Source organism: Anas acuta, chromosome 25 (assembly GCF_963932015.1).
Source record: "Anas acuta chromosome 25, bAnaAcu1.1, whole genome shotgun sequence".
In the NCBI taxonomy this organism is placed as follows: domain Eukaryota; kingdom Metazoa; phylum Chordata; class Aves; order Anseriformes; family Anatidae; genus Anas; species Anas acuta.
The window spans coordinates 2,230,341-2,250,290 of record NC_089003.1 but is presented as its reverse complement, the minus strand read 5'-3'; the positions used below and the strand labels follow the sequence as shown (position 1 = coordinate 2,250,290).

Genomic DNA, 19,950 nt, shown 5'->3' with positions numbered 1-19,950 from the left:
CCACCGGCTCCCAGTTCCCCCAGTCCCTGCCCACTGGTTCCCAGTCCCCCCAGTTACCCCAGACCCCGCTCCCTGGCTCCCAGTTACCCCCAGACCCCATTCCCAGCCCCCCCAGTCCCCACCCACTGTCTCCCAGTTCCCCCAGTTCCCCCAGTCCCTTCCCACTGGTTCCCAGTCCCCCCAGCCCCCGCCCACTGGCCCCCCCATCACCCCCCCAACAACGAGGACTGAGCATGCGCAGAACCCATCCGCGCACTGACCCAGCCGCTCATCACCCTCCCTCCTCCCCCTCCCATTGGCCAATCTCCCTGCCCATCAAACCCTTTCTCCCCTCCTATTGGCTACATTTGAAAGCGCGGCACGCCTTGTGACTGGCGGCGAGGCGGGAGGCGGGCTCTCCTTGCGTCCCCGCCCTCCCGCTCCTATTGGCGGAGAGCGGGGGACGGCGCGCGGTGATTGGCGGAGCGTTGTGGCGGGCTGGGCGCGGGTTCGAACCGCGCGGGGCCGTTGGTGCCCCTCAGAGCTGCAGCCGCCGCCATGGAGCTCGCGGAGTCCCCGGCGCCGCTCCGGGTGCGTGGGCGCCCCCCCGGCCTCTCTCATTCCCCCTGGGTCCCTCAACCCCCCCCCCAAGTCCCTCAGGGTGTCCCCGGGTCCCCTCAGGGTGTCCCCGGCCCCTCACAGCCGCCCCCCCCCCCGGTTCCTCTGGGCCTCCCCCCTCCTGTTAGGGCCCCCCCCGGCTCGCAGCCCCCCCCCCCCCAAGCTCCCATTGCCCTCAGGGCCCTCTCCCCAAAATCCCCTCCCCATCCCCTTCTCCCCCCGCCATTTGGAGACCCCCAAATTCCCCCCCCCCCCCAAAAGCTCCCGTCCTGTCAGCCCCACCCCCTCCCCAAATCCCCCCCACACACACATTCTCCTCACATCAGGCCCCCCCCCAAAAAAAGTCTCCTCCTGTCAGGTGTCCCCAACTCAGCCTCCCCAAACTCCCCTCCTGTTAGAGACCCCCCCCCCCAAACTCCCCCAGGCTTGGAGCCCCCACACACCCCCAAATCCCCTCCCATCAGGGCTCCCCCTGACTTAAAGCCCCCCCCAAATTCCCCCTCTGGCTCAGAGCCCCCCTTCCTGTCAGGTCCCCCCAGCTCAAGGCCCCCCAAACTTCCCCTCCTGCTCCCCCCTCACCCCCTCTCTCCCCTCCCTCAGCCCACAGATGAGAACCCCCGGCTGCCCAAGGGCGATGGCGCCAAGAAGCGGCTCTCTGTGGAGCGCATCTACCAGAAGAAAACGCAGCTGGAGCACATCCTGCTCCGGCCCGACACCTACATCGGCTCCGTGGAGACCGTGACCCAGGTACGGTGGGGCCAGAGCCACCCTCTGCGCCCTCCAAACCCGCAGCACGGAGCTGAACAAGGGGGGGCAAAACGTTTCTTGTCTTTTTTTTTCCAGCAAATGTGGGTTTTTGATGAGGACGTGGGCCTGAACTGCAGAGATGTGACCTTTGTGCCTGGCTTGTACAAAATCTTTGATGAGATTCTGGGTAAGATGACGCTGTTCTTGTATTGCTGCTTGACTATTGGTGTTTCTGAACCTTCAGGAGGAAACAGACTTAAACTTGAGAACTCGTCAAGTGTGCTCTTATCTAGTTGCACTGTTGACTGACTAACACAAGCTGTTTGTGGGATGATGGCATTCATTATTCTAAACCCATTTCATTCAGTCCCAAATTCTCCTTTCCGTAGCACTTGTAGTACTCTTCTTTTTAACTTACAAAATAGTTGCATTCCAATTTTTTTTTTATTCATTCTACTGAAAATATTTCATATTTTGTCTTGATTGCTAGTCGAATATAATAAAATTTGTCTTTCTCTTCTAGTCAATGCTGCGGACAACAAGCAGAGGGATAAAAACATGTCGTGCATTAAAGTTACCATTGATCCGTAAGTTCTGCTTTGGTTTTGTTCAGTGCCTTCCCAACTCAGCTGTGTTTTATTTTTCTCATTCAGATACTTTTCTGATAAGTTGATGTTTGTATTAGAGAGCTCTATGTTAAGGACCCGTTCAAGTTAGATGATCAAATGTAATTTACCTGTTGTAAAAGCCTTTTTCTTTGTTTTCTTGGTCTGTTACAGAGTGCTGACTTGTGAAGTGACTGCTTTTTGTTGTGTTGTTTTCTCTGTTGTCATCACTTTCCCTTTCTTGATGTTCTTGCTCTGTCATTGAGAATCACCACACAAAAATTGTGTGGTGATCCATTTCATAGATGGTATCTGTGGACCTGAGACTGGAGGATTTTTTTTTTGTTGTTGACTTGTCCTCCCTCTGCTGGCTGCTTCTGCACTTGCTGAATAGAAATTTGTTCTTGTTGAAATGGTGGCCTTTCCCTAGAGACTTTGTGTGATATTTATTTCATAGCTCAGCCATCTGCAGCCTTAAAAACACACTTTTCCATCCCTCCAGAGAGAATAACACAATCAGTGTATGGAACAATGGCAAAGGCATTCCAGTTGTTGAACACAAAGTGGAAAAGGTCTATGTGCCTGCTCTCATCTTCGGACAGCTACTAACATCCAGTAACTATGATGATGATGAAAAGAAAGTCACAGGTAGGGAGGAGTCCACGGTATATGCTAATATTTTTGAGCAGCCTGATCGATTCCAGTTTGTGAACTGAAGTACCAGTGTGAGTGAGCAGGGGAGCTACTGGGTTTCAAGACTTCTCATTTTCAGTAAAGGTACAACTAACTGGTCCCTTACTGTTTTCCTTAGAAAATAAAATGAAAAAGGGGGGCAGGTCCTGATGCAAAATAGACGAGACCATCAGAGAGAAGTCTCTTTCCTATATTTTACAGTAATAAGGGCACAAACGTGGACAACAAGAAAAATTCCCTTTGAAAATTCCCTTTAATCCCAATTAAATACAGGTTTATAGTCACATACTGGGTTTGTAGGATGATGATGATGTTCATGGGAAGTCTGCTTGTGCTGAAGTAACTCAGCTCTTGTTAGTCTGGAGTTCTTCCAGATGGTTTTGAACAAAGGGAACAACACGAGCCTCTTTTCTTCCTAATTCCAGGTGGGCGAAATGGTTATGGAGCCAAACTGTGCAACATATTTAGCACAAAATTTACTGTGGAAACTGCATGTCGCGAATACAAAAAGTTATTCAAGCAGGTATGGACGCTTCTCGGTTCAGTACGGTTATACCTGAGTTTTTCCAGATAAGTCTCTTGAGCTTTTATTCCAAAAATCTAGATGGTGTTTACATTCAGTGCACCACAAGAAGAATAAATTTGGCCCATAGCTACTCCACCAGCAATTATACTTCAAACAGATAATGAAAAGATTGTGCATAATCAGAATCTAATCTTTAACCAGCATTGGTTTTATTATTATTTGAAAGAATTTAAAATTCTTCATTCAGTTTGCTGCTTGTAAAAATAAAGCTAGCTACTTGTGTTTGTTAGACCTTCAACTCATAAAACCTGCTTTTCCTCAGACCTGGACAGACAACATGGGAAAGGCTGGTGAAATGAAACTGAAGTATTTTGATGGAGAAGATTACACGTGTGTCACTTTCCAACCTGATCTGTCAAAATTCAAAATGACGATTCTCGATAAAGACATTGTAGCACTAATGTCCCGAAGAGCGTATGATATTGCTGGATCCACAAAAGACGTCAAAGTTTTCCTAAACGGAAAGAGGCTGCCTGTAAGTGAGCATCTAAGTGAAACAGTAATGTCTGTATTTCTCATGCCTTTGAAAGAGTGAGATTTTGCTGAAGCAATTTACACCATTACACACAGTGAAGTGAAAACTTGCATGAGTGATTTTTCTGCCTTCTTTTCAGGAGGACGTGAAATAATAGCGGTAAGTACTTATAGGAGCTGTTACAAATGAGTTCTCTGCTTTCATCTGTATGCAGGTCAAAGGATTCCGCAGTTATGTGGACCTCTATCTGAAGGACAAAGTAGATGAAACGGGTAATGCACTTAAGGTTATCCATGAGGAAGTAAATTCTCGGTGGGAAGTGTGTTTGACTTTAAGTGAAAAAGGCTTCCAGCAAGTCAGCTTTGTCAACAGTATTGCCACCACAAAGGTAACTCTTGCTTATTCAGTCACGTTAATGTCATATTCTTCATCACTGGTATTCTTAGCTGTTTTCAAATGTACATTTTTTAGTGAAAAACACTTAATTGCTTAATGTGCGAAGACCATGCTTAACGTTTTAAATAGACATGCACGTATTGTTTTCAGTGGAATCACTTCAAGATCCCATTTTCCCTTAGGGTGGCAGGCACGTTGATTATGTAGCTGACCAGATTGTGAATAAACTCATTGAGGTTGTGAAAAAGAAGAACAAAAACGGAGTTGGAGTGAAGCCATTTCAGGTACAGTGTTGGAATTTTCCCAGTAGAAAGCAAAACTCTAGTGTTGTTGCAAATTGTGGTTAGATTAATGTGATACTACATTGCTAATATACATTTCCATTGTAAAGATGATATATAGCTAACTACAGATTACAGAAGCTTTATACAGTCCAGTTCAAGCCAACTAATGATATTCTCTGTTGAGCTGAAGTATTTTGTAATCAGAATCCTGTTAAGTCAGTGTGAATGCACTAAAACTTGGTATCTGTTAGATGACATCCCAAATCATATAGCGTTGCTTGTGAATGTCCATTATCTGTCCTAAATTGTGTCAAAAGACATCTAGGAAAATTCAAAAACACAGTGATAATTGAATTTGTTCTCCTCACTGCATGATTCTGACAGGTGAATGTCAGAACACTGCTGTTACAGAACCTGTGTCATTTGTACTGCTTGTCTTATTTAACTACAGGTGAAGAACCACATGTGGATATTTGTGAATGCCTTGATTGAAAACCCAACCTTTGACTCTCAGACTAAGGAGAACATGACTCTGCAGGCAAAGAGCTTTGGCTCAACATGTAAACTGAGTGAGAAATTTATCAAGGGTGTAAGTATTGGTATACACAGATAATCCAGGTGCCCGTAAAACTGCATCTTCTGTTTAATGTGGCAAATAGTTATAACGTTATGGCATGAATTAAAGTACGTAACTTAAATTCTGACATGGTTAAAGCTTTTCCCACAGTTGATTTTTTATTTTTTTTTTTTTTGTATTGCAGGCAGTTGGCTGTGGCATTGTTGAAAGTATCCTAAACTGGGTAAAATTTAAAGCTCAGACCCAGCTGAATAAGAAATGTTCAGCTGTGAAACACACGAAGATTAAGGGCGTTCCTAAGCTGGATGATGCCAATGATGCTGGTAAGTGTTTTACATCCTTTGTAGCCAGTTCACTCAGAAACAGTTAACATTTGTTAGTTAGACAAATGAAACAACTGTCTCGTAAAGACAATGAGAAAATCTCTAATTATAGTTTACCCTCATTTTGTGGTCAGTCCTACATGCAGTGCAACAAAACCTGTATGTTTTAGAAGATGTATATTCTCATGCAATTTGTGGGCGTACAAGCCTTGATTTCATTTCTTAATTGGAAAATTGACTTGATTTTTTTTTTTTCCAGGCAGCAAGAATTCTATAGATTGTACACTCATTCTGACTGAAGGAGACTCAGCCAAAACACTGGCTGTCTCTGGTCTAGGAGTGGTTGGTAGAGACAAATACGGAGTATTTCCCCTTCGTGGGAAAATACTCAACGTCAGAGAAGCTTCTCATAAGCAGGTTAGTGGGAAAATCTTTATGTGCTGGAAGATGTGCTATGCTTCATGTAATGCAGTGTGTTTTAACTGAGTCACTACAGCTGAACACCTGGAACACTCATTTGTAGCAGGTAGTCTATTAAAAGTATGAGTCTAGTCTCACTATGAGCCTGCCTTGCTGATTAAGCAGGAATATTGAATATTGGTTTTGTGGTCTAGGAAACGTTTAGAATGATCTAGAAAAACTAAGCGTTAAGATTTCAGTTTAGAAATAATAAAACTTTCTAAATAGGAAAAAAGCTGGAAAGGCAGAGCACAGTCAGAAGTATAGGTGCTGGATAATCTTACTTTTTTGAGCTATAGTTTGTCTGAAAGAAAAAATTTTATTCTGTGTGATCTCTTCCAGATTATGGAAAATGCTGAAATCAACAACATCATCAAGATTGTGGGTTTACAGTATAAAAAGAACTATGAAGATCGAGAATCTTTAAAGACTCTTCGCTATGGAAAGATTATGATTATGACAGATCAGGTTAGGTTCACTAAAATTCAAAACTGGGGGGGGGAAGAAAAAGCACTAGAATACAGAGGAAAGAAGAAAATGCTATCTTTCTCTCACTGCCACTGTTGTACCTAATTCTCCACATTCATCCCTCTATTGTTCTGTGTTTCAGTGGGTCATAATGTGTTATAAGATACAAAACAGAACAGATAAAGTAGAGGGAGAGTAGCATCACTAAATTGCTAAATATTGTCTTTCCAGTCTGCTGATACAAGGTCCTTGACAAGTCCTTGATACACTTTTTCACAACAATTGTGCTTTTTTTTTTTTTTTAACTTTATCCTAACTTTGAGTAGTTAAACAGTGCATGGTCACATCTTTAGAAGTGAAAGTTAATAGGGTTAACTGACTTTAACTATAAGATCATCTTCTATTAGTCTAACAACTGACATTTCTATCGTGTCCTTGATTAAAGAGTCTTTTTTTAAAAAACAAAACAGGATCAAGATGGATCTCATATCAAAGGTTTGCTGATTAACTTCATCCATCACAACTGGCCTTCTCTTCTAAGGCACAACTTCTTGGAGGAATTTATTACTCCCATCATAAAGGTAAGGGTTGACTTAGATGGTAAGGTGAGTAGGAATTCATTGGTCTACATCTGCCTCACATTCCACAGTTAACCTATATAAATTCATTATAGGCCTCTAAAAACAAAGAAGAAATTGCATTCTACAGCATTCCAGAGTTTGAGGAATGGAAAAACAGTACGCAGAACTACAATTCCTGGAAAATCAAGTACTACAAAGGTTTGTAGAAAACATAATTTGGTGAAGTCAAATGAACTGACGTGATTCAATTTAGTTAGCCCTGCTTTTGCAGGAAGGGTTTGGACTAGGTAATCTCCAAAGGCCTCTTCCCTCCTAAACTATTCTGATTTACAAATGGATGTGGTCTAGGATCTAAAAGTAAGCAAGTCATAACCTCTAGATGGATGAAATCTCAAAATCATAGTACAACTACACTACTGTAGATATATGTTCCCTGCATCCTTTTAGGTGAGCATGCTTAGCTTTGATGCTTTTTGTTTTCCCCAGTACAGTCCTTGTGTACTGATAACGCTGTAAGCTAAGTGCTTACTCCAGAACTACTCTATACTGATAAGCAAGTTGCCAACTGCAGAACAATGGCTGGGTAATGAGAAATCATTTCCAATTTGTAGTTATTAGTTTCAGACATCAGAAGATCCAGACAGTCTCTAAAAGTGCAACATAAAACTGCTCGATTGTCTTTAATTCTTACGCTTTGTGTTACCTTACGTCCCGTTAAAAGTAATTTCAATTTTACGTACGACTATCTTCATGCTGTATTTATATGGCTCATCACAAGAATTAGATGTAGCAATGCCTTTCTTTGAACTGCAACTTACTATAAGCAAGAAATTAGTAGGATTAACTAGTATTGGCTCTGCAGGTTTGGGTACCAGCACGTCAAAGGAAGCTAAGGAATACTTTGCCGATATGGCTAAACATCGAATTGGCTTCAAATATTCTGGTCCTGAAGATGATGCTGCGATCACCCTGGTAACTTACACTTGATTTAATTGTTGACTTACTACCTTTGGTATTCTTCTGCTTAAAGTGCTGTGTGTTTTCTCTTAAAATGCTCTTAGAGGCCTTTGGGCTGGGGATGATCTCTTTGTTACCAAGGCTACAGCTTTAGTCTAACCTGTAGAAGCAAGCCTGTCCACAGACCTCAGGCCAAGAGCACTCTTTCAATGATGGTTTTTAAATATAGCTCAGAACAAACTAATCACTACAAACCAATTGACATTTTCAGACACAATAATGAGTATTTCTTTAACATCTTTCTGCATGTTCTGCTGCAGTTTTCTCCAAGCTAGACCTTCCCTTTTTCCCTTAGAATTTTTTCTTGTAAAATGGTTCACTGGTGGATTAAAACAGTCCTTGCTTTTGTGAGCTCCTTCACCTTCAGTAGACGTTGACTCTTAAGCATTCTGAGCTATTAGACAATGCCAAAAACTAAGCTTTTTTTTTTCCCCTCAAAAATATTAATAGGGAAAACTACTTTTAGTTTTCTATTATTTTGTTAAAACTTCATAAAGCTAAGCTTAGCTACTGTGTCTTAGACCAGTGGAAATGATGTTCTTAATACAGTTAACTTCAAGAATCTGGTATTGCATTTTTAGGCTACAAAGTCAGCCTGTTTACCATGTTCTTTCTCCTGGTTAAGCTCTCACTGTATACTTTCCTTTTCCTTAGTGTTCCAATAGGGTACACCAGAGAATGTCCTAAAACTGAGCTTTTTTTTTTTCGTTTTGCTACATGTAGGCCTTTAGTAAGAAGAAAGTAGAAGAGCGAAAGGAGTGGCTGACTAATTTCATGGAGGATAGAAGACAACGGAAGCTCCATGGCCTGCCAGAGGTAAAAGGTTTACGCATACAAAGGAATTTGATTTCCTTTCTCTCCCTGGGGCTGTTCTCGGTTTCATTACAGCATGCTAGAGCTGTACACAGCTTTGAGTCAGTCACTGGGTTATGGGACAGTTAGTTATACTGCTTCAGGATCTTGCAGATCAGCTTCTTTTTTTGCATCTCATTAGTATAGCCTGGGTCAGTGGTCCAACAACTTGTTTCATTTTTTTTTTAATTTTTCAAATTGCTTTATCTATGAGGAAATGATGACTTGAGCAGGACTGTACGAAGACTTTCTCAGTAAAACACGCCTGCTTAATGGAAAGCAATGTTTTATTTTTTCATGCTGAGAATGTCATCACTTGAGCTGTGTTTAGCTAGTTGTACAAGGAGCTTCCATTTTAATGAAACTAGCCAAGTATGAGCTAAGAAACATGTTAGACCTTGTTAAAATTAAGGCAGTCTTGCATCTGTTTTCCTTAGGAATACCTGTATGGGAAAGATACTAATTACCTGACATACAACGACTTCATCAACAAGGAGTTAGTCCTGTTCTCAAACTCGGATAATGAAAGATCAATCCCATCACTGGTTGATGGTAAGTAATTTCAAGGTAGTGGTTCTGTATAGTATATTTCCCCCAGTTTAACGAATGGCGTTTTTTGTCATATCATCAGAATCAGGGTAACTCGCTGAGTTTTCTGGGTTGGTGTTCTAAACTCAAGTTCCCACTGCCCAAGTTTTTTAATCTTTTGGATTAAATATCTTGTCAATTCTGTAGTATGTTATCTCAAAAAATTAACTCTTGTGCAGAATGTTTAGGTCTATAAGTAATTATTAGTTTCTACAGAGTGGAAGCGAAGCAAAATGTCTGTTCTAAACACAAGGTCTTTTTCTGTACAGGTTTGAAGCCAGGTCAAAGGAAAGTTCTGTTCACGTGTTTCAAAAGAAACGATAAGCGGGAGGTGAAGGTTGCTCAGCTGGCTGGTTCTGTAGCTGAGATGTCCTCATACCATCATGGTGAAGTAAGAAAGTGTACTCATTGTGCAAAATACTTTAAAAAAAAAAAATAAATAAGGCAAAAAAGAGCCCTTGTTCCACTTGACAGTTAACATGCCTCTACTGCAGAATTAGATCTTTGAGTATAAACACCAGAGTAAAGCGTCCATATATCATATATCAGTTGGTCTGCTTTTAATTCCTCAATTATTAATTTAATGAGATAGGCAGACTGACCAATCTTACCTATACCTTATGGGAGTATGTTTCATTCAAGAAAGCGGAACAAGAAAAACCTGCTTTACTTGCAGTAGGTTTAGGAAGATGTTAAATAAAGCTTTTACCATGGTAAGGAGAAGTTAAAGACTAAAACAAGCTTCCTTTAGGAATCTCATAGAACCTTTCATCAGAGGTTCCAAGTCCAGGCAGGTAGCAGTATGCTGCAGGTCATTGGAATGTATTTATCCAGACTTAGATGGTCTTGGGAGTCAATGGTTGGTAGAATTAAATGACAAACACATTACTGTAGCCTCTTTAAGGCTGGCTTTTCCAAGGTTACCTAATACTTTTTACAAGGAGTAGAAACTGTCCGCTGCAGCAGGTACGCTTGTCTTGGCCAGGAAGAAACGCAGGAGTTCTTGAAAAAGACATGGGAATATATGAGTAGAGGTTACTGTATTGACTAAAAGCTGTTCAGGAGCTTTGTTCTTTCTGTTAGTTGCTGCTATTTTATGTAGCAATAACCAAGTGTGTTTTCAGTGAGAATTCCATTTATTATTCAGTAGTCAAATTTATCTCCTATATCAATTCTGTTCTTGGAGTAAATCTTCCCTTTAGTTTTGTCCTCTCAGGGAAGAATTCTGCAATTTTTAACTGTGACCCTTTATTGCAGGCATCACTGATGATGACCATTATTAACTTAGCTCAGAACTTTGTGGGCAGTAACAACCTCAACTTGCTGCAGCCCATTGGTCAGTTTGGCACAAGGCTGCACGGTGGGAAAGACTCTGCAAGCCCTCGATACATCTTCACAATGCTCAGGTCAGCATTAAAATTCTCTTACTGTCTTAAACATCTTTAGCATGTTACAGGACTCCATTTAACATTGCTTAAAATGAAATATGAATTAATGTTTTGCCTTTAAATCTCTAAACTTGGACCACTTGAATATGAAAGAGTCACAACAAATTTGTGACTTGGATTCTAGATTGGGAGAGGTAAGCTATAGTATTTTATAGTACAGTGCAACATCTGACTTACATAAAGTACAAACTTTGGGGGCCCAATATATTCAGTGGAACCAGCAGACACTGCTGAGATTGCTTAAGATTCATTGAGTGAATGCACAGATAAAACCTAGAAACCTAGTTTCCTAACATAGACGCTGAGGCTGCATGGATAAGTTGGTTGATATGAATAACCCTTAATTATTTGTTTCCTCTAATTTTTGAGGGTGGTTCTTGTGTAACAAGAATTTGGACTGAATTCTCTTTTCCATTCTAGCCCGCTAGCACGGTTGCTGTTCCCACCAATGGATGACAATGTCCTGAAGTTCTTATATGATGACAATCAACGTGTGGAGCCAGAGTGGTACATCCCTATTATTCCAATGGTGCTGATAAATGGGGCAGAAGGGATTGGTACTGGCTGGTCCTGCAAGATCCCCAACTTTGATATCAGGGAAACTGTGAATAATATCCGTCGTCTGATGGATGGAGAAGAGCCTTTGCCAATGGTAACGTATTTCAACCATGTCTTGCTCATTAATTTATTCAGCACACGTTGAAGCATTTGATGCTTTTGTTTTTAAGGACTTGCAAGGACACAAAGCTGAATCCAATGTTCTTTTCTGCTTAGCTTCCTAGTTACAAGAACTTCAAAGGCACAATAGATGAGCTGGGACCTAATCAGTATGTGATAAGTGGTGAAGTGTCTATCCTTGATTCTACAACCATTGAGATCACTGAGCTGCCTGTCAGAACGTGGACGCAGGTAATAAATGCTGAATTTGCCTTAGGAATGTATATTTTGACCTGTAAAGCAAAAAATGGTGATTTGTAGGGTTTTTTTGGAGCTCTTAATCTCCAAGGAAAACATGGGTGGTCTGACTTGGACTCTTTTCTCAGACTTATAAAGAACAAGTTCTGGAGCCAATGCTGAATGGGACTGAGAAGACGCCCCCTCTAATCACAGACTACAAAGAATATCACACAGACACAACGGTGAAGTTTGTAGTGAAGATGAGTGAAGAAAAACTAGCTGAAGCCGAAGCAGTGGGTTTGCATAAAGTCTTCAAACTCCAAACAAATTTAACGTGCAACTCCATGGTATGTAATAGACTGCTGAAGAGAGTTCTCGTTTCAGGTCAAAGACAGCATGTACAGCTGCCTTTACTGCTTCTAATGAGAACATGCTTTCAGTAACCTATTCGCTTTGATTTTTCTGCTACTACTGGTTTTAAATCAGCTTTCTAAATATACCTTTAAAGGGCCCGCTACCAAGCCTGTCTCTTGACCTAAGATGGCGTGGTTTTGTCTGAAAGAGTCAAAGTGATCTGAAATCACTAGGTCCACAGAGACCTCTGTTGTGACAAGGACACTGCCACTGAACGTCTGGACTTTGACAGTGTTTGCAGCTTGGTGGAAGGTGTTTATCCAACAGATAGCTTTAAGATTCAAGTAACTTTTGCCCACTATGTGTTTCTTTTAAGAAATTCAAAATTCTAAAATTGTCTCTGCTGTGTTCAAAAGCTGAAGTAATTTCTGAAATGACACTAAGGCTTTATAATTGCTTAATAAGTCCATTGTGCTATCACATCTGGGTTATAGATGATTTTCAGTCGCTTTGAAAATCAGTTTCATGATCATAACACCTTTGTTCTTTCATCTAGGTTCTTTTTGACCACGTTGGCTTTCTCAAGAAGTACGAGTCTCCCCAGGATATTCTTAAAGAGTTCTTTGAACTGAGGCTCCGATACTATGGTTTGAGAAAAGAATGGCTTATTGGAATGCTAAGTGCCGAGTCTGCAAAACTGAGCAACCAGGCTCGTTTCATCCTGGAGAAAATAGATGGAAAAATAGTGATTGGTATGCATTGCTCTTGGTTCTTTGGTTTAAGAAGCTGGTAGAAGAGCTAGGTGCTCCCTTGAGTTCTGTCAGCACCCTCTCAGCCCCAGCCTGGCTCTTCACAAAACACACCACAGCTTATCTTGCTGTTCCAGTAACATGTAAGAGGAAAATGCTTGGCAGAGGTCCTGCATCTATAGGGCATTTATGTACATGTTAATTAAAGTAGGGTGCTCATACAGCTTTCCTACTGTGTGTTTGACGCTATTTTGAAAGGCGAAATATTTTTTTTTAATACTTTAGCAAATACTCCTATCTGTTTCTGGCTCAGTAGGAACAAGAGTTAAGTACTAGTAGGGTTAGAAAGGGTTGTCTGTCTGTCTGGGTGTTTTGTTCAAATGCATACTTGAGAGCCCATATCTTTTCTGTGTTATCTTTGAACCTCTGCAAAATATTCTGAATCATGTTCGGTCGATTGTTGTTTCAAAGTTAGAAGACACTCAAGCTAGCAGCATCTGAGAATCATGAGCTAGAAAAGAAACAGATCTTTGTTTCCAGCATTCAAACTTTTCAATCAACTTTTCCACCTCAGTCTAAAAGGCAGTCTGTATTTCACTTGCATTTATGGAGGACGCAGCTAGACAAAGTGTCATAAGATGCTTTGTGGTTTGTGTCTGAAGGCAGCCCAATGATCCCAACAGTCTGTGTCTGTTTGACTTGACTGAGGAGGAAAAATAATTCCCTTGAAATGCATTTTCTTGGCTTTTTGTAATAAGCAGTTCCAAGGCTGACAGAGCTGGTTTCATTTGTGTTTGTGTCTCATGGTTGATTGCTTGTGATACATTAAAGAGCAAAAAATTCCAGCTGAAGCATTTCCATTGGTTGGAACATTTATAGAATAAATTTCCCAGGTGATGTCTAATGAGGTGCAAGCTCTACCGAAGCCTTGGAGTCATATCAGGTTTTTTTCCTCCACCTGCCTGCCTATTATCATAAAAGCATTCTGATACCATCACACTTTGTTTTTTTTGAAATTCAAAAACTAAGGGCTAGGGAAATGCATGTATGGAAATGAAGGAGAAAATATTTAAAGTGCTCTGGCAGGTGTTCCTGACGAGTACAGGAGCAATGCCGAGCTAACAAATCACCTGCTAAGTAGGAACTTTTTTGATGTTATTTTAGGCTCTACCACGTCCCACCTCTTGATGAGGAAAGGCTATTTTAGATCTCTATAAGAAGCTGAGCTGTTACAACCATAGGATCCAAAACTTTTAAAGCTCCTCTGGCTTTCCTACCAGTGATTTGTAGTGGTTACTAACTGACAATTCTGAAATGTCTGTTCATAGAAAACAAACCCAAGAAAGAGTTAATTCAAGTTCTTATCCAGAGAGGCTATGAATCTGATCCGGTGAAGGCTTGGAAGGAATTGCAAAACAAGGTAATACATCTTTCATCCTCTAAAGTGATCAGAGATGGGGGACAGTCCAGAAGATTCAGAATTCATAGGAAGAAGGTTGAGTTGTGGTAGCAGCTGAGGCTTTCAGAAGCTATAACTTCACCTGTATCCATTTCTGAATTGTCCTAGAAGAGTCTAGTGCACCATAAGCACATAGAACACCTGCGATTCAATGAGATTTAATCAGTAGTCCTACCATTGTACGTAGCTATATTTGTTGCCAATACTTTTTTTCACATTCAGGAGGAAGAAGAAGAAGAAGAAGAGGATGAGAGCAACAAAGAATCAGCTGCAGCTACCGGACCAGATTTCAACTATCTACTGAACATGCCCCTCTGGTATTTGACTAAAGAGAAGAAAGATGAGCTCTGTAAGCAGAGAGATAACAAAGTACGTTCCTTCCTTTTCTTATAAAAGCATGGTATTATATTTTTATGGTGGATTAAACTATGTGACTCATTCTCAACTGTGGTTCATTTTAGGAAAAGGAGCTGGAAAACCTGAAGTGCAAGAGTCCCTGTGACCTGTGGAAAGAAGACCTTGCTGCCTTCGTTGAAGAACTTGATGTATGCTAATGTTCAGTGTAGTCTTACCAGCAACTTCAGTGTTATCCTGCAAAGGCTGTGTTTTGTTTTTACTTTCTTTAGTATGTTGTTTGTTCTGTATTCTGATGGTTGTGTTGTTTTATGCTCAATTCTGCAGGCAGTAGAAGCCAAGCAAATGCAGGATGAGATGGCAGGGATAGCTGGCAAACCTTTAAAGGTAAAAGGAGGGAAAACAAAAGTGAAGAAGGCACAGCTGCCAGAAGTAATGCCATCACCTCATGGCATAAGGGTTGTTCCTCGGGTAACTGCAGAAATGAAGGCGGATGCAGAGAAGAGAGCTAAAAAGAAAGTAAAGGTAAAAAGTTCCAAATGCTTAATCTTTTATTACATCCTCTTCAATACAGAAGGCAGTCCTAAAGAAATACAAGTTCTTTTTGGTTGAATTTGTCCTAATGAAGCAGTCACTGTCTACCTTCTGGGAGAGGAACAGAATTTTAGGATATGGGACACACTGTAAACGGATGTTTCTCAGTCTAAAGGAGAACAGGCTCACTAACATCAGGAGATGGCTTAAAAGGAGATCTCTTGGTAACAGCATATATTGCTGTCAGATGGGCTGCAGAGGTGGCTTAGAAATGAAGAAGCAGATACAAGTAAGGCTGTTCTAGGTGTGTTGGGGATTTTATAAATCCTTTAGCAGGCAGGAAATATGGGTAGTAATTCTCTACTCTAGAACAGCCTTTGCATTTCTCATAATGCTTTCAGCCACTTCATGCCATTGTTCTCGTTATCATGGAGATAAAGATTTAATTCTTTTACAGGGCTACTTGAAATTATGCCATTCGGCCATTTGCAGCCTAGAAAATGAAAATATCCCTACACCTGTTTTGACCTGTAAGCCAGACACATTGCTCCTTTCCTACAGATGGTTCCATCCAACCTTTTTTTTCCGATTAATTTGCCTTGTTGATTTAACCCACCCTGTTTAAAATCTGCATCCTCAATACACCCTAGAGCCTCGTGGGCTGTCAGCACACAAAGGCGGTACCAAAGCACACTCAGGTGTGGGGACAAAGTTCCTGTTTTTGTTAATGTTGGATTTTGTGTTTTCAGTCACTTGATCCGGGGTTTGTGTCTGATTTTGGCCGTAATCTATTTTACACACAGTTTGTTTCACAAACTCAAGATTTCTTGTACTGCTAACTTTTGTACATCTAAAATAAGCTGTCCCCTTTCTGCGTTGCTCTCTACATTTCTTCAAATTGTGTGAGTTAACTCACTACCTATTTGATATCTGCTTTTATCTTCAGAGTGAAAAGAGTGAATTAGATGAAAATCAAGAAGGAAATTCATCAGGGGACAAGGAGTCTTCAAGCCTTAAGCAAAGAATAGCGCAGAAGCGTAATGTTGTTCAAGGTAAATACTTTTTTGTGTTATTCCATCAATGGAAAGTGAGGGGAAAGTTTGTCAGTTTGGTTATCTGACCTCTTCCTGAAGTGGTGAGTGACATCTAGGACTGGTACGTTTGGAAAAACTGGGTGAGAAACAAAGTGATTCTGGATAACAGTCAAGCTGGTGACATGATTATTGTTTTTCTGCAAAATTATTGTTTATTGATTATTGTTTTTATTTTGACATTTAAGCCAGAATCCTCTGAGTTTATTGACATATTTCTAAGTTGAGCTTGAGCTACTGATCCTGAAGCACATATGGAGGTCTGCTGGTTCATCCTGCCTCCCGATATTTTTCAGGTACCAAGAGACAGGCCACTCTGCCATTTAAGCCAGTAAAGAAAACGAAGAAACGAAACCCTTGGTCTGACTCAGGGTCTGATTCAGAGTCTGATGATTTCGAAGTGGTTCCTCAAAGAGAGAGAGTGGTTCGCCAAGCAGCAGGTGAGTGAAGACACAAATGTAGAAGAGGAGCAGTCTGTGGAGGAGAAAATTGAACAGACTGTTTAGAGAGCTCCCAGAGTCTGAGATCTCAGCCAAAAGTAGTTTATAAAGGCTTATTTTACTCCATGTAACAACAAAGTACTTCTACTATTTGAGCAGATTTTCACAATGACATTATTTCAAGGAAAAGCAGAAGTGGACAAGTAGAGAAAATCAGGTTATTGATTTTAATTATGCAACTGTCTTAGCAAATCAAACGTGCTGTTGGCAAGTGTGCTCAGAACACACTTGCAGCTTGGAGTCTTCTCACTGTCAGTCTCAATATCCACTTGTTTTTATTTGCATCTCTATTTTTAATAACTGCATCTAAAATATTGGAAAGGGAACCAAGCTGAATATTACCAACTGTGTAAAATAATACATCTGTGTTATTTCATCAGCCAAAATCAAGCCCATGATCTCTTCGGACTCGGATGAAAATTTCATCAGCTCAGATGAGGAGTCTGAATTTCAGGGGCACAGTGAAGGCAGTAGTGAATCAGATACGAACTCAAAAGAGAAACCTGCTCCCAAGCCCCGAGCTGCCCCGAAGTGAGTATTTCTCCACATAATTGCTGACAATTAGTTGTGCTTGTGGTGTTAATGTTACGTAGTAATAGTTTTTTCTTCAATGCACCTGTTTAGTGCATCATAAGTTAAAAAATACTTGGGGTTTTGTATTCTAGGGAAACCAGTGAAAAAACAGCTAAAGCTCCCAAGCAAAAGTCAGTAAAAGGTGATATCCCTGGTGAGTACAAACCCTTCTGAGCCTTGTTGATTTTCCTAAAACCTTATGAGAGTACTCTGGATGCTCCAACCAGTGCTTAATGCTGACAAAGGCAGATGTTAGTCACGTTATGCAAAGAACTTTGATGCTGGGGTGCAAGCCCGTTTTACTGGACAAGGCTTTTTGTCTGGTTCTGACTTGAATTTGTGATTAATCCAGTTTTATTAGTTGTTACAAAGTTGCATACAGTTATTCTGCTCTAATGTTTTAGCCAGACAGAATAGATAATTTAACTGTTTCAGGCTTACTTTCTTCTTTCTCTGTTCAGTCAAAGGCCAAGCTGTTGCTGATGAGAATGTGAGTCAAGCTCCTGCAGGTCCTTCTGTCTCCATACCTCCCAGTAAGGCTGTACCCAAAAAACCTGCTGCAACTAAGAAGGCCAGTGCTGCTAAGGGTAAGGAGAAGTTGAGTCTTTCAGAGCTACATAATCATGTAAAGGTATTTTTTAGATACCTCTTATTCCTGTGAGAAACAACTCTAAGTGGTATCTGGAAGCGTTTAGAGGACTGAATAGCTTGAGTTTTAATTTCAGAGAAGATCTGAGGTTTGTGGTGAAGGCTGCCTAATTGTTGTCACTTCTTTAGAAGCTTGTTTCCAAACATGACGTTTTATAGTTCATCTCGGACATGCTTGAAAGGAGTAAGCTCTAGTTTGGGAACAGGAAAAGTAAATGCTTCCTTTAGTGCTACGTAATACTCAGCAGAAATAATCTGAGTGGAATTTGCCCTGCCGTCAACATTCTCTATGTCTTTTAGGGAAAAAAGCTACCTGGCAGCTCGCTTTCCAGGAAGAAGAAAAGCTTCTTTGGGGTAGCTTGGTCTGTTTAGTGCTGATTCAGACTTCAGTCGAGGGCATTTGAGTCAGGTTTTGTGAATTTAGACACCTAGAGTCTTTGACAGACTTCGAAAGCTGTTTTGCATATTCCGTTACTTGCTGGTTTTGATCGCAGCAGTAAAGCAATGCCTTACTTCACAGCAAAATAGCTGCTTTTTCCACTTCCGATTTCAGAGAAAGCCTGTTGTCATTCAGCAGTGGCTTGCTCATTTCATCTGAGCTTAGAGACACGCTTCAAGATGCTGTTAAAAATGTCAAAACAAGGATAAGAAAGAACTCAACAAATAACTGTTTAGTGTAGACGGTACAGTCCTTCCCTGTGCCAAAGCGTTGAAGGCATAAGACTGGCTACACAGCCGTGAGGCTTCAGAATTTGCAGGTCCAAAATGGTCTGTATATTGCATTGGGTACATTTTAATGTGATCCTCTAAATGTAGAGGAGCTAAGGAAGGAGATAAACAACCTCGTTTCTCATAATCTTGGTAAATAGCTGTCTTTCTAGAAAATGATGCTTCAAAATGAGATGACCTGCATGCTGACCTTGCAGCACAGTGCAGAGCCGTATTTGCTTAGGAAGGAAGATTTGTGCACGAGAAGAGAAGCAGCAAAACAAAAGTTTAAAGGCAGAATTCTGTTTCAGATAACCAGCCGTCCATCATGGATATCCTAGCCAAGAAAAAGGCTGTGCCAAAATCCAGCAAGACAGCAGTGAAGGAGGAGCCTCTGGATTCGGATGCTAGAGCAGCGGACGTCAAGAAGCCTGGTCCGACCAAGGGGCGGAAACTTACCAAAAGGCAGCCGAGTTCCTCAGATTCGGATTCAGATTTTGGTGTGAAGCCTTCCAAATCAGTTGCAGCAAAGGTTTGTATTCTACCACACATTAGTGCCAAGGGGGTACAAGAGTCTGGTGTCAGTTATTCTGGCAGAAAAATTATGGTGGAAGTAAAACCTCCAGTGCAACACCCCTTTTCATTACTGGATGGGGGGGAGATGGGTAAGAAAGGGAAGGAAGTCAGGCAGAAATACTCGTCCCAGATTGTTGGTTTGATCTCATCAGCCTGAACAACAGCCCTACCTGTGACACGGAGGTGTGTTTTATGCTAATTGGATGTTAACCTGTTTATGCTCAGGTTCATGATTCACTTCTCAACTATGCTTTCCCTCCAGAAACCCAAGCAGGAAGACAGTGACAGTTTTACTGCTGAACTAACTGCTCGCGCAGACAGTCCCACAGAAGCCGCACCCCGTGCCAGGCCAGGACGTCTCAAGAAGCCTGTCCAATACTTGGAGTCATCTGATGACGACATGTTTTGAATTTTTATGAAGTTTTTAAACTATTGATCTATGAAGTTTCTTTCAGCAGAGCCCTTAACAAGCTCTCACCGAAGATCATCTCAGACTAGGAAGTCTTTTTCAATGAATTTAAGCTTGTCTAAGAATGTTTAATACAAGTGAATACAGATCTATTTTTTTATTTTTTTTTTAATTCAGACTTGTTTAAATAGGAACACCCACCCTTTCTCACAGTGATGTGCCCAGCCAGTGCTGATGTGCTTCCCTTTTACCCATTAGCTAGCTGGAAGGTCCGGGTGAAATCTTTTGACTCTTTGTGGTCATTTAATATCAAGGCAGATGTTTGTATATTTCAAGTCCTGTCAATTACGCTTGCCTAGATTATTCTCTATCCTAATTATATATCATCTTTAGATATCTTAA

General features: G+C 41.1%; 1 protein-coding gene across 1 annotated transcript; it reads left to right on the top strand.

Moving 5' to 3' along the window:
- Positions 1–429: 429 nt before the first annotated feature.
- TOP2A (DNA topoisomerase II alpha) lies at positions 430–19,720 on the top strand. The gene is made up of 35 exons (XM_068660968.1): positions 430–570; positions 1,198–1,344; positions 1,441–1,531; positions 1,868–1,931; positions 2,452–2,597; positions 3,068–3,165; positions 3,491–3,703; positions 3,918–4,091; positions 4,282–4,383; positions 4,835–4,972; positions 5,145–5,283; positions 5,543–5,700; positions 6,085–6,210; positions 6,681–6,791; positions 6,884–6,989; positions 7,654–7,763; positions 8,532–8,624; positions 9,098–9,212; positions 9,518–9,639; positions 10,506–10,654; positions 11,117–11,348; positions 11,471–11,605; positions 11,740–11,940; positions 12,504–12,699; positions 14,025–14,116; positions 14,381–14,524; positions 14,617–14,700; positions 14,837–15,034; positions 15,990–16,095; positions 16,431–16,574; positions 17,015–17,165; positions 17,300–17,361; positions 17,669–17,794; positions 18,875–19,095; positions 19,402–19,720. The coding sequence occupies exons 1-35, from the start codon at positions 538–540 to the stop codon at positions 19,546–19,548; spliced, it is 4,674 nt and encodes a 1,557-aa protein (XP_068517069.1). The 5' UTR covers positions 430–537; the 3' UTR covers positions 19,549–19,720.
- The last annotated feature ends 230 nt before the right edge of the window (positions 19,721–19,950 follow it).

Excerpts from the sequence above, each read along its gene's own strand:
- TOP2A (XM_068660968.1), top strand. The coding sequence starts at position 538 with ATGGAGCTCGCGGAGTCCCCGGCGCCGCTCCGG. Across the intron at positions 4,384-4,834 it reads TTGGAGTGAAGCCATTTCAG|GTGAAGAACCACATGTGGAT; the intron begins GTACAGTGTTGG and ends ATTTAACTACAG. Across the intron at positions 16,575-17,014 it reads AGTGGTTCGCCAAGCAGCAG|CCAAAATCAAGCCCATGATC; the intron begins GTGAGTGAAGAC and ends TTATTTCATCAG.